General features: G+C 34.3%; 1 protein-coding gene across 1 annotated transcript in view; it reads right to left on the minus strand.

Moving 5' to 3' along the window:
• CCDC102B (coiled-coil domain containing 102B) overlaps positions 1 to 14,953 on the minus strand; it is a 267,055-nt gene that overhangs the window by 208,884 nt on the left and 43,218 nt on the right. The window contains exons 2-4 of the mRNA XM_060120835.1: positions 12,506 to 13,127; positions 10,725 to 10,945; positions 2,226 to 2,334 (exon numbers count right to left, since the gene is read on the minus strand). Coding sequence (XP_059976818.1) covers positions 2,226 to 2,334; positions 10,725 to 10,945; positions 12,506 to 13,111 — 936 coding nt within the window. The 5' untranslated portion in view covers positions 13,112 to 13,127. The remainder of the gene's footprint in view (positions 1 to 2,225; positions 2,335 to 10,724; positions 10,946 to 12,505; positions 13,128 to 14,953) is intronic.

Consider the following 14,953-nt stretch of genomic DNA (forward strand, 5'->3'; position numbering starts at 1 on the left):
TAAATATTAATTTTCTCGAACAAATTAAAACTCGTTATAAGACAAACACACCTACACTGTAAGCATAACACGGTTTTTGTGTTATGAGATATTGTTCCTGTAGAACATTAATTTACTGTCAGTGCTCACACCCAGAGACCACATTCAGTTAGGTACCTGTGAATATAAATATGATGAATCCATCACAAATGCATGTGTGTGTTCACGCATACACTACATACATGCCCACAGTGTAAGCTGGAAACAAAAACACTCTGACAATATAACATGAACTTATAAAGCAGAAATAAACTTTATCTAGCTTGTTAGCTTTGTTTAAATTACCCCTCATTGAGAAATATTCCCAAACTAACCTTCTGTGGTTCTCACTGAAATTACCTTCTGTTAATAAATGATTTTTAGGCAGGAGATATTTGTTTAAGGGTATTAGGAAACTCTCTCCCTCTTTTCATTTACTGACTTTGTTTCTTGTATGTTTTCAATGTAGATGTCATTTTTCAATTCTAGCTATGGAATGGAGAGAATATAAGGTGAAAGGAGAGGGGAAGCAGCTCCCTTTGAGCAACACTCAACAGTTTCTTAAAGCTGAGGGACAGCTTCTTTTTTTTTTTGGCCTGTTGTGGGCCATGCAGGATCTTAGTTCCCCGACCAGGGATCAAACCTGTGTCCCTGCAGTCTAAGCATGGAGTCTTAACCACTGGACTGCCAGGGAAGTTCCCCCCACCCCTTTTCTTGGAAAACATTCTTTTATTTTTATTTTATTTAGTTTTTTGGCTGTGCCACGCAGCATGCAGGATCTTAGTTCTTCAACTAGGGATCCAACCCGTGTCTCCTGCAATGGAAGCATAGAGTCTTAACCACTGGACCGACAGGGAAGTCCCTCCCTCTTTTCAAATCTCAGTGGTCCGCAGGGTTGACATAGTCGACTAGTTCTGAACCTCTGCATGATGATTACTATGCTCTATGAACATCAGGATGCCTGCATATGACCCATAAATAAGGCAAGTGCTGGCAACTAAGGTTCTTGAATATTCCCTCATGGGATTTCTGCAAACTTGAGTCAATGACTCTACACTTTATCACTTGCTGGAAACAAAGCTGAAACAACATTCGTATGGAATTTCATAAACAAAGAGGAATACTGCTTCCCACTTTTTAAACAACTGATGGAGGAGTGCTTTAGACTAAGGCATGATTACATAACTGATTTCGATATGCAGCTTCTTTCGACAGCTGTCAACACATGTACAGTTTGTATGTGTGTATATATATATGCATATATATAGCACACAGATGAACTAAATGCTAACTCATTGGGGAGCATTTAGCTTGTCATTATTTTTGCTCAGTATTTTTCTTTGATTTGCTTTGCTCATTATTCTATCCCACATACTTACCTAGCATAGTGCTTTAGTACACAAAATACACACAATTAATATTATTTAAATAATGAATATTAATAAATCATGGAAAATGTTCATGACAGCATTTTATTGATGAAAATGCAAAGGAAATGTATAACTATGTATAGTTATACATGTATAACTAAATGTATGTATAAATGTATAACGATTCTGAGTAACTATAATGCCAATGTGAAAAGAACCTAAACACACTAAAGATAAATTAATATTTTCAGAATGCTTTATAAAAGAGTAAGATAAAGTTGTTTATTATAGATGTTATGATATGATGGCATCTTAGGCTGTCCGTCCCCTCACATGTGCCTGGAATGGATAGCTAATTGTGTCATGTGGGTGATCATTAAAAATATGTGTTATTACTAACAAACGCAGTAAGGTAGATAGCTAGTGGGAAGCAGCCGCATGGCACAGGGATATTGGCTCGGTGCTTTGTGACAGCCTGGAGGGGTGGGATGGGGAGGGTGGGAGGGAGGGAGACGCAACAGGGAAGACATATGGGAACATATGTTTATGTATGACTGATTCACTTTGTTATAAAGCAGAAACTAACACACCATTGTAAAGCAATTATACCCCAATAAAGATGTTAAAAAAAAATATGTGTTATTTAGAACAAGATTTCTTATGGCTTGAGTTTGACTGAGTCCACTATTAATATGTGGGTTCAAATATTCCTTTTATAGAGGGAATTCAATCTTTTAACCTCCTTTCCTCTTGTCTACTCAGTCTTCTGCCCACCAGCTTACACATTGAAACAGAGAAAACAGTCAGTTGCTTCCTTTCCATCACACGTCTCCCTACCTCTTTCAGACTTTTTGCCTTTGATTCTTTCAGTTCTTCATACTTCCATTTCCACACAGACAAAGCTGACTCCAGCCGTTCTATTTCTTTTTCCAAAGATAAGCGCATTCTAAATAGAGAATTAAAAGCAAAATAGACTTACAATTTTAAAATAATTTTAGGAATGCATTCAATTTTAGATTTTCCATTTTCCTAATTTTTTATATTTGTATATGATCATTGTCATGACAGAAAACTTTTTTCAGCTTATTAAAAATATTGAATAAAAGTTGGTTTACAGTAGTTTAAACACATTTAATTTGGCTTTGCCAGTATTAAAATAATTGACTTTCTGCCTGCTGTCTCCTGAATTATTCATTCATTTCTTTCAATGCTTCTTATTCATATTGTTTCCTTACATGGGAGGATATATATATGTTTCTAATTTTAACATGGTTTTTATCCAACTTCATATCGTGCCTGTATATGAATGAAGAATTCTTTGATATGACAGAGAATACCAAGGAGCCCACATAACCATTTAAGAAATCAGTCATTTATTGGAGATATAAAAATACTTTTTAAATATCTGCAATTCTGTTTTAATAAAGCAGTTTCACTGGGATCTCTATTTAAATTATTTAGAATAATTGAAATTAATTTCTCTATTTATAGAATAAGTGACAGAACTTGGATGAAAATCTTTAATCCTTTAATATCTCATCACTGATTTATTTTTTCCATGCCCACACATCTATTAGAGTGAGTCACTGAAAATAATTGTTTATTTCTGGTGGTAACTAGCATATATCCACCTTTGCAAATGGTCAGTCATCTCTGTGGTAGATTATTGTTAAAAATACTCATTCTCTTTCCTCTCCTTCCATGGACAGAGTTGCTTTTCCCATCCCTGGATTCTAGGCTTTGACAATGCGATATTATCTGATGTGACAGATTACAGAAATTTGAAAAGAATTTGTGTGATTAGGCTTCTCTTATCCCTCAGCCTTCACTGTGAAAAGAGTCTCTCCCTACCCCCAGCGGGAACTGCTGTCCCCAAATAAACATATGAAGCAGATCTAAGCTCAACCTTACCAAGGAGCCAAGCCCAGCTGGTCCAGTGGAGGTCAGCTGACCTTGCATCCAGCCAGGCAAAATACTTTGTTGTCTTAGCTACTGAATTATTATTATTATTTTATGCAGCAAAAGATAGCTGATACAGGAAATGATACTTAAAAGGGGATGCTGCAACAACAAAAATGAAAAATATGTAGACCTAATTTAGGGGTCATGTGGTGGACAGGGGCTGGAAAGAAAACATAACAAGCCAGAAAAATAGTGATACATGTTATTTAGTGGTGAAACACAAGATGAAATTGTCACTTGCTGTGCCTTGGACATAGAACATGTGCCTGACATTACCAATGGGATGCTATTGGGCACGATGTGGCCAAAGACTTAAAAAGTGTTTGTGTAACTGGGCTTACTCACTTATATTTTGGCCATGACTATGAGAAATACATACCTGTGCAGGCCCACTGCTCCCAGGGGAAGATAAGAGCCATGAATCACAGCTGAGTTTTCCCTGCAGAGCCCTGTCCAGATTAACCAACCTCCAGTGGCTCACAGACTCCAACTAAATAACTTCTGATTGTTACATGCCTCTAAGATTCTGTAGTTGTTAGTTACAGTCTTACTGTATTTATCATTAGCTAATACACACACACATCTATTTCAGTGATAAGGCTGCTAGAAAGATCTTGGGACATATTCACAGAGCTAGAAGATGCGCCCAGAATCAAAATTGAATGCCATTTCCTTATTTATAAGAAATATGAATCTTCTAGGTAGCAATAGTGTGAAAAGAATTCAGAATAGAATTAGGCCATAAATATACTAGTTTAATCCAATCGATGCATAAGCAGCCCATTAAGGGGTTACATAATATTTGCATGAATCAAGCCATAAAATTGAAAGAGGATAATAAAAGAATCTGTTACAGCTTAACTTCACCTCAAAAGACTTAAGTTGCAAAAGACACCAGCACTATTTATAGGACTCTAATTTGGAATCCCTTATTAACACAGTACGTATATTACAATGAACAAAGAAAAAGGCTCAGTAGGTTCTTCAGAACACTCCTACGGATGTCCACAGGTCCAGATTAACAACCGCAGCCAAAAATTCTGATAGATAAGTAAATTTAGCCAGCTGGTGACACCCCAGTTGCTTACCATGATACAATATTTGCTCTTAGTGACTGTGTTTGAGATTTTAAGAATAGGATTAAATATAGAAATTGGGAACAAATTGCCAAATAGTAACATTTTGTGTTAAATATAGAAAAAATACATAAAAGCCATTGTATATTAAAATATGTTATGTATTTGGCATTCAGGTTTTAAAGTTTTGGATAAGGTATTTTTGAATATTTAAAAGAAATTGAGTATTGACTTTAACCTGTAAATTTAAGTTGAAAAATAGAATAAAATTGTATTGTTTGTGACTTCATTGAAATACTTAAGAATCACCATATTTATAATTTTAATTTATTAGAATTACATGAGTAGAACATGACAATGTTTTCATCAGTGAAAGGACTATCTTAAATTAATAAAATAATTTTATTAAAGGATATTGATCAAATACATTTGTGTAATGAAGCATACATTGAGAACATTTTCTCAAAATTAATTTTGAGAATTATTTATAAATAGACTAATATAAAAATTATACTTGAAAATTTGAGAAAAGTCTACATTTTTAAATTTACAAATTCAAAATTATACATGTTGAGAAATCAGTGTCAGCTTTTAACATTACACTCTAATAAATCAAATGATAATGTTAGCAAAAAAGCTCATATTAACATAAAAATGATTTATAATTACTGTAGAGTAAATGTTGATCCTCGAAATTGTCATCAGAATTACTGTGGCAACTATGCCCTCAGGGGTTTTATAAGAAGTTCAAGAAGAACATTGCAAATTATATTAAACTTTTAGTTACATATAAGTATAGATATAGTCTAAAGATCTGATTATATGTAGAATACATCTAGACTAAGTATTCAAGGCCAGTTCATGAAATAAAAATAATTTTGAAAAGCATATTAACATGAATAGTTAACCATTTGTATTCTTTATTTAAGGCAGATTAGTCACATTTAAAATATAGCATTATTTCTCTCTTTAAGTATGCATCTTAAATAAAATAACTGATATTTATTAGTTTAGTGAAAGAAAATTATGTATTTCATTCTGTAAAATGGTACAATTTAGAGAAGTGAGAGAACAGGCAATTCATAAAAATTTATTTAATAGCAGTGTGATGCCTGGGTGTTTTTCAGCATAGCTTTATAAAAAAATTGTGACTATTTGTTTCAAGCATTAGGACATAAGGACTGTGCACACTTAAATTTATGCAGCAGAGGGCACTCTTTAAATCCTTAATTTTCTGGCCTAATCAATTTATTCTCCATGTTAGAGAGATTTTCAAAATTGATTAATTATACTTACATTTATAATTGAAGTTTAAACTATCATCATATTGTTTGAACTACAAGAAGGCAAATAAAAAAAAAACCTAATTTACTCTAAAGGATATTGCATATTTTATGCACAGATTCTTTAAAAAAAATTACTAAGACAAAGCTCAGAAAAAATATAGTATTTTAATATGATGATATAAACTTTTAAAAATCAGATTGCGAAAATGTATAATATTTGCAGGATCTAAAAAGTAGTGTATGAACCAAAATGATTTTTATGAAAAGATATGATTATATTTCTATGCAATCTTTTGATACTTTGTTAATCATCCCATAATGATCCCATAATAAATGGGCATAAATTTTAAACATCTAGACAGGAAGATTAATCAAAATTTTTTTCAGAGATAAAAATTCCTAAACATTACTTTCTGGTAATAAATATTAATCATTTTTGAACTGTGTGAAATTTCATTGTAAAATATCTAGTCAGTATTTTCTTAGAGGTCTATTAATGTTAAATTTTTTTGCCAGACAAAAATAATTAATTTGTAATAACATCTAGATATCCATGTTTTCATTAGTCTAAAATTTAGAGTTAGTATTAAATGATGAATAACAAAATTTTTTACAAGTATACTTTAAATAAGCAACCTATTTATCATTTCATGATTTCACTATTTATAACTACATATTTCAGCAGTAACATCTTTCAATATCTTTCATTTTCATCACCTTTCAGCATTTTCAGCAAATAGCCAAAGCCATATATAGTTAATTTAATTAGAAAAGAGATGACTTTAAAGGATACTGTTAAGCTCAGAGACACCCAGGAGGACAAGAGACCAAGGCTTGGACAAGGCTATGCAGCCAGGAACAAGACCCGTCTCATGTCACAGAACCGGCCCAATGAAGACCCCGCTGCCTGTTGCCTGTACACTCTCCTGATATCAATTATGTGTCCAACAAACAAATATACTCAAAATAGCTAATTTAAATAGAAGACATTAATAGCACAAAGAATCTCTGGGAGAGCCAGTGAAGCAAATTGGGAATCTGCAGTCAGAAATACCAAAGATAAAGCCATAGAAATCTTCCCATCAGCACTTTCTTGGGGCCACCATTTAGATACAGACATCACAGCATGACCTCAACATCCCCTCAACTTGAGTCATGGGATGATGTCACCAGAGATTTGAGGCTGCTGCTGCCTCTGAAAACAAGATGTAGCTACTGCCACTGCCTTCTCCCCTCACCAGGATGGATGCTGGTGCTCTCATCTCCTTGGAGGATTAATTTATGCTAAAACAACTATGTGGCTACATTTAATAGCTGTTCCTATGTCAACCGTCTGCACCCTAGCTGCAAAGGAGACTGAGGGAGAGAATTACTAGTGCTTTTATTGTCTACACAGAGAGATAGACTCTCTCATTAGGTACAGAACTGACCAAACACAAACATACTTTAGAGTAAAAAAGAAATTGTAAAAATACACAAAAATTAACTTGAAATGGATTAAAGACCTTAATTTAAGACCTGAAATGTAAAACACCTGGAAGAAAACATAAGGGGAAAGCTCCTGAATATTAGTAATGGCAGAGATTATTTTGATTCTACATCAAAAGCACAGGTACCAAAAACGCAAAAATAAATAAGTGGGACTATAGCAAACTAGAAAGCTTCTGCACAGCAAAAGAAACAATTGACAAGATGAAAAGATAATCTATGGAATGGAGGAATTATTTGCACACCACACTGGGGTCAATATCCAAAATATATAAAAGGAACTCATACAACTCAGTAGCAAAAAAAAAAGAAAGATGAATGTACAGCATGATGACTATAGTGAACAACATGGTACTGTATACTTGACATTTGCTAAGAGAGTAGATCGTAAGTGTTCTAACCACACGCAAAAATAATAACTATGTGAAGTGATGGGTGTGTTAATTAGCTTGATTATGGTAATCATTTCCAAGTATGTATATGCATCAAAACATCATGTTGTATACCTTAAATATATACAAATTTTATTTGTCAGTTATAAGCTTACTGTATAGCCCATTAGTAACAGTGAATAAATAAGTAAAGTAGATCTGACTTTCTGTTCTTTAACAATATTACATTAAATAATATTAACCAGACTTGCATGCAATTTTTTCATTGTCTTGAGGAATATTCACAACCAGATATATAGATTTCTTTCTCATGCTAATCATTGGAGCATTTTCAGTTGGCTGTACTATCTCACCAAGATTTAAAATCTCATTTTATTGAGAAAAAAAAACATAACATTTAATGAAGCAAAGAAAAATAATTGAAACATACTGCTCTTCTTATATAGAAAACAAATTAAGGAAATAAAATTGAAAGGGCGATTAAAGCTCACATTGACAGAAAGCTAACATTTTGTAAGGGATGCAGGTGCCATCTGCAGTTTAACTTTAGAACTAATTCTAAAGGCTGAAACAGCGCATCAAAATATTTTACCTCACCATCTCTCTTACTTAAGACGTAGTATTGCCAAAGTTCCTCTTCCTAAATGCTTAGGTACACCTAGCTCTGTACGAGGATCAGTCTTCCTGCCCTCATCTCAAATTTCCTACCTGGGAAGGTCGGCTTTTTTAAGAGATCAGAAATATACAAATTCTCAGTACATGAGCAGCTTCCAGATACTGGGTAATTATTCATCAAACTGAACAGTATGAATAATACGAATAATAGATAAACTTTAGTGTTTTAGATGAGGGGGTTCTAGTCAGTCAATGGTGGAAATGATTCCCTGAGTTCTCTAGGTTGATTCCTGTGGTCTAGTCAAGAGAAGTTTCCCACTAGCTGGGAACATAGAAAAAATTACATTCACATCTTCTCAACTCCAGCCACCCACTCACTGAGATTCCAGGAGGAAGGATTTAAAAGATTAGACAGATTTATAGTAAAAGTATATACTGTATCCTTGGGAAACATTCTCTTGTGATAGAAAAAAAGGCTTTGCCATGGCCTCATGTGGATTGCAGGCTAATGTTAATTCATGGACATATCACACCCTTGGGACTGCTTCTTAAAGAGGAGAGTGAGGAAGCAAAATGGAATCAAAGGTCCCGTTTCCCCCTTATTCTTCAGCCTGTCTTTTGTTTATATGCTGAATTTGCTGAGAACTGGGGGACTTACTTAATACTGTGGGGATTGTTCATTTATTCCAAGGAAGTCAGATATATATGTACATGTACATGTGTACAAGTGAGAGTGTAAAGACACACATGTGTATCATTAAAACCGGTACTTTGGGGAGTTTACATGCAGGAAACAGCATTTTCACATTGCTCCTATTATGTTATGTAGGTGAAGTAGCATTGTGAGTGGGTTGGAGAGAAGTCTATAACCACTAAAAAGTTAAATCCTTCAAGAAATGAAGCCCAGAGGTTAGAACTTGACTGAGACCTGTAGTTCCAGAGAAAATTAATTGTTAATATGGGTGCAGGCGTTCAATTTTATTCTCTTTTCTACTAAGGTTGATTGCCTCTGTTAGGAATTTACAATTGATGGTAGAATAATAAATATTTATTCTCTACACAGATACTTGTATTATCACAATCTATGCATGTGGTGAGGTATAGGCAAAGAATCTGAAACAGGGAATTAGTAGTAGGAATAAATTTCAGAGGACTTGTGGCTGACAGAAAAGGATGGGCAGATAAAGAGCTTGTAGTACTGGTGAAAGGTTTGCGTGCATACTTATCACTGTTTCAATCCATGTAAACCAGGGAAATTAAAACCATTATATAATATATAATTATATTCATACTTAGTGATAATATACATCACTCCCAGTTTTTTTTTTTTATTCTGCCCATTCAGAGTCTTATAACTAAAGAGATGGAAAAATAATTATTTTCAGATTTGGGGAACACATTTTAAAGTACATCAAATATTCCACTTATTAGTTTCTAGGGTGATCATGAGGGAACAACAACAAAAAAACCCATATTGAGTAATTCATATTAGTGGCCACTTTCCCAGACATTGTGTTTGATCCTCATAAGAATCCAGTGAAGAGGGAAGAAGTGATGCTATGTGACTTTTAAAGCCAGGTCATTAAAATACCATTTATTTCTCTCTGTGCTTGACAGATGTTCACTTTCAACCAAACCATTATGCCGTGTGTTAGCCAAGTGGCCACACAGATAGGCTATATACAGATGTTCCAACTGAGATCCCAGATGAGAAAAAAGATCAGCTGGCAGATATGGGAGTAAGTGAGATTTCAGATAATTCTACACTGCCCCCCACACCTAAAGTCACCCTCGGCCTTGGAGCCATCCCAGCTGAGGTCACATGTAGCAACAGATGAGCTGTCCATAGAAATCCATGCTCAAGATTCATGAACAGAATACGTGGTGATTGTTGTCTCAATAATAATCATCATTTGCGAACTTGTTATAAAACAATAGATCATTGGAACACAGGTATCACTGTCCATATTTTTACAAAGTTGACAATAGCACACCCTTTACTAACCCAATATTGTATAGCTAGAGTATGTCAGAAGCAAGATGAATGTCCAGGTGATTTAATCAAGTCTAATTCTCCTTCCTCTCTACTATAAATGGTCAATGAATAAAGCATCTTTTTCTGTAATCAGTACCTCACAAAATTGTGAGTTTTCCCTTATGAATATTAACATATCTATTCATTTTTATTGACTCACTGAAATCTATGAATGCTGTAAAAGTTAGATAATACACAGGTTATTTTAATCATAAACATTAATAATTCAAATATAATGAGGGTGATCTACCAGAGAAGATGAGAACAAGGTTATGATAAAAAATGATAAAAATGAACCTGTTATAACTTATTTTTCAAAATTCAAAAAGTGAATATAAAATTCAAACTCATTTTTCAAATATTAGTACTTAATGACTAGTCATAGGTAAAATACATTAGCAGATGACTAGTTTAAGAGACTTAACAATTTTAAGAAGTTTGAAAAACAGACTTGTTTAAGGAAGACAATAATTAGTACTTACTCTCTTTCTTTCCATAAGATTTTTTGGAACTCATCCAAATTCACCTGCAAAGCTGAAATTTCAGGAACTCCATTCTCCAGAGGCAGATTTATTGCCTGCAGTCTTAATCCAGGTCTCACTGTACGGTTTTCAGAACCACCATTCTTGAATAAATCAGGACAATCTAGATTGAGTTTCACCTCTTCATTTAATTTTAATGGGTCAATAATCAAACCTTCTTCCTGAAAGAAAAAAAAATACAAAACAATTATTATTGTTGAATTTTAAAATCCAATGTAGAAAAATCATGAAGAAAACATTTTTGAAAGGAAATAAAATGTTACGATTCAGCATCAAATTCATATTTTCATTTATTTATCATTCTCTAATAGTGTTATATGGACAAACTTTAACTTATGTATTTTTAGGCTTTTTTTTCCTTTCAATGTTCTACCATATTCTAATAAAATAAATTTCCCTATGGTCTCTTAAAATTTTCCATTTACAGTGGAATATGTTATATCTAACATACACTCCATACATCATGAAAAGCTTAACATTTTAGACAGAATTATAGAAAAGCAAGATATTAATTGATTTTATGTTTTTAGAGATGGAATTAAATAGAAAGGGGTAATAATATAAAGGGTAAATAATACAAACTATTTAAAGAGATAACATGAATTCCTAAAGTTTCCCAAAGTATGTTCCATGAGTTGATAATAATATTTGTCAGATTTAAAAATATATATGGGGGGTGGTTCATCAACAGATAAGTGTATGCATGGCTAGATTAAAGTTTACAAACTTTTGTTATGTGCAGAATGCTCAGAAATTTCAAGATTACAAATATACCAAGAAATTCCAAAAGTGTGTAGTGTGAAGTATTCCCTAAAGGTATTTCCCTATGGTACCCATTTTACAGGAATTAATTGTGAGGCCAGAGTCCCAAACCTTGGGAAATGTTTTAAACTACTGCATGGATAATTTAAGAGTCACTTATTAGGGTAAATGGAGAGAAATCTCTCTAAATATCTTCTTTTAACATAAAAAAATGCTGGGGTTTTTCTTTGGCTAAAAATACTAGTAATATCAGTAATATGGACTGAATCGTGTCTTCCCTAAAACCCATATGTTGAAGTCTGCACCCCCCAACCCCCAGTACCTCAGAATGTGACTATAATTGGAGATAGGGTCTTTAAAAAGGCAATTAAGTTAAAATGAGGGTCATCAGGGTGGGCCTAGTGATGGTATCCTTATAAGAAGAGGAGATGCAAACTCATATATATATAGGATGGATAAACAACAAGGTCCTACTGTACAGCACAGGGAACTATATTCAATATCCTGTAATAGAAAATAATATGAAAAACAATATATTTATATGTATAACTGAATCACTTTGCAATACAGTAGAAATTAACACAACATTGTAAATCAACTATACCTCAATAAAATAAATTTAAAAAAAAAAAGAAGAAGAGGAAATTTGGACACAGACACACACAGAGAAAAGGTGATGTGAAGACACAGGGAGAAGACCGCCATCTATAAGCCAAGGAGGAAGGCTTCAGCAGAAACCAGCCCTGCTGACACCTAGATCTCAGACTTGTAGCCTCCAGAATGGTGAGAAAATAAATTTCTGTCGCTAAAGCCACTCAGTCTGGGGTACTTAGTTCTGGCAGCCTAAACAAACAAATACAGTCACCACTGGTTTCGCTATTTTCTCTTCCCTCCCCATTACTATATACAGCATTCAAATATGCACATAACCTCTAGATTCTTCTGGATTTTTTTCTGACCTTACTATTTATGCTCTCCTTGGTAGGATATTCTCTCTTTCCCAAGCACTCTCTGATGGACTCACACGTTTTGGAACCAATTTGAAAGGGGTCTCTCTGTGCATAGGACACTTCTATGAAACTAGGAAGCTTCCGGTCCTGGGTGACTCTAGCTTCCAAGGCCTCTTTTTGATGTGACAAACTTTGCTTTTTTTTCAAGGCACTCAATTCCTTCATGGTCATCTCTAATTTTATTCTGAGTTGTCTTCCTTCCTCCCTGGCGCTGTTCCTTTCAGCTCGAACTTTACTCCACTTTTCTCTCCAGTTGGCCGTGCAGTCTGACCACCATCGCATGGTCTTCTCCATCTGAGCAGCTCTGGCCTTGACCTCCTCCAGTTCCCGCAGGCGAAGTTCTTCACAAATGCCCCAGTCGTTGATGTTGCAGGAATGAGCATGGGAGTTGTGAGAGGCATGAGATTGCAGCGCATGAAGGGGCAAACAGGAGCTACAGGTGTCCCTGCGGGATGAGGCAGGTGCCCCCAGGTCACACGGTGGTTTAACTGATGACTGCTGCATCTGGAAGATTTGTGTGTCTTCAATTAACCGATGAATGGAATCTAAATTCATATTTATCTTTTCAGGCCTAAAAAAAGACAGAGAACATAATTGCATTTGAATTTCCTCTGCAATTATAAGAGCAAGACCGACATTTAAAACAGAAAGTGATAAAAACGATGCATCTTCTCAACATTGTATATTTTTCTTCCCACTGTAAAAATAGAGAAGATTTTATGCATTTGTAATTATCTCAAAGAAACAGAAATCATTCACATTTAATTTTGCCAAACGAATACAAATAAATATATAAAGATGCAACTGGGGATAGCACAGGATGTGATTTTAACAAATCCAATTCTTTTCACGTAATATTTATTGTAACACATATTGTCCATTAACTGCTCAATGGTCCCCTTTTCCCCTGTTAACTAAAGCACAATTTGTTCAGGTGAAAGGCAGAAGCTGTTGATCTCTGGAAGGATAAGCTCCTATTCCAGTCCCAGGGGCTAAATCTTGAGTGGTCTAAATCTTCCATGACAATCCCCATTTAATTCACCATTCACTGGTTTTAAAGCAGCATATGACCTGGTTCTGGCTGATGAGATGTGAGGGGAAGTCTGCTAGAAAAGTTTCCCATCTAGAAAAATGTGAAAACATCAAAATGAGAAACCTTTTTCCTCTGCTTTCTTCCTGCTTGAACAAAGACACGATTCTGGAAGAAGGTAAGTGTAACAGCCACCATGTAACATTAAAAATGGTGCAACAGATGGATGAAAAGAGCTTGATGTAACAATGGAGCTGCAGCATGAAACAAAGAATCCATACCTCTGGTTTCCTTGCTATGTGAGAATGATTAGCTATATTTATTTAAGCTATATTTATTTAAGCTATATTTATTATATATTTAGCTATATTTAGCTATATTTATTTAAGCTATGATTGTTGAGTTTTCTGTTACTTGGAGTCAAAATGACATCAAAATATTTAGCTATATTTAGCTATATTTATTTAAGCTATGATTGTTGAGTTTTCTGTTACTTGGAGTCAAAATGACATCTAACTGATACATGAATTAATTTCCTACTATGGTTAATATTATGATAAATTCAAAAAATAAAATATGAATAAGACATGGTCTTTATCCTTAAAGATTTTATAGTCCAGTAGATGAGACAAGCACATAAAATTTAAAATACATAATATGCCTATAAAAATACATTTATTTAATCAAATTTTTTTAGCATTGTATTATGTGTCAAATCAATGTTAGCTTCCTAGGATATGTACATGGTACTCTGGGGAGAACTGCTAAAGAAGTAATGAGCTGTTTCCTAGAAATTAAGAGGCTTCACAGACAACACTGAACAAAGTCTCAGTAATTTCAAAGCTTTAAAAAGGAATTAAAAACAGCTTTCCATATAAGTAGCAAAGACAAATTAATTGGTAAATGCAAACCTTTGTTATCAGTGTGTACACCCATTACTTTATTCAATATAGCAACATAACCACATTGAGGATTTAGCAAGTGGAACATTTTCTTTAAAATAAATTCTCAAATCATGCAGGTTAATCTAAAATTAATAAAGTTCTGGGCTTCCCTGGTGGCGCAGTGGTTGAGAGTCCGCCTGCCGATGCAGGGGACACGGGTTCGTGCCCTGGTCCGGGAGGATCCCACATGCCGTGGAGCGGCTGGGCCCGTGAGCCATGGCCACTGAGCCTGTGCGTTCGGAGCCTGTGCTCTGCACAGGAGAGGCCACAACAGTGAGAGGCCCACGTACCGCAAAAAAATAATAATAATAAAATAAAATAAAATTAATAAAGTTCTGTGGTTGTATAAGATTAGCCATTTTTATTATCAAAGAAGATTTTCTGGTGTAAATAAGCTTAGATAACATTTTGTATTCATGACAT

Source organism: Lagenorhynchus albirostris, chromosome 14 (genome assembly GCF_949774975.1).
Source record: "Lagenorhynchus albirostris chromosome 14, mLagAlb1.1, whole genome shotgun sequence".
In the NCBI taxonomy this organism is placed as follows: domain Eukaryota; kingdom Metazoa; phylum Chordata; class Mammalia; order Artiodactyla; family Delphinidae; genus Lagenorhynchus; species Lagenorhynchus albirostris.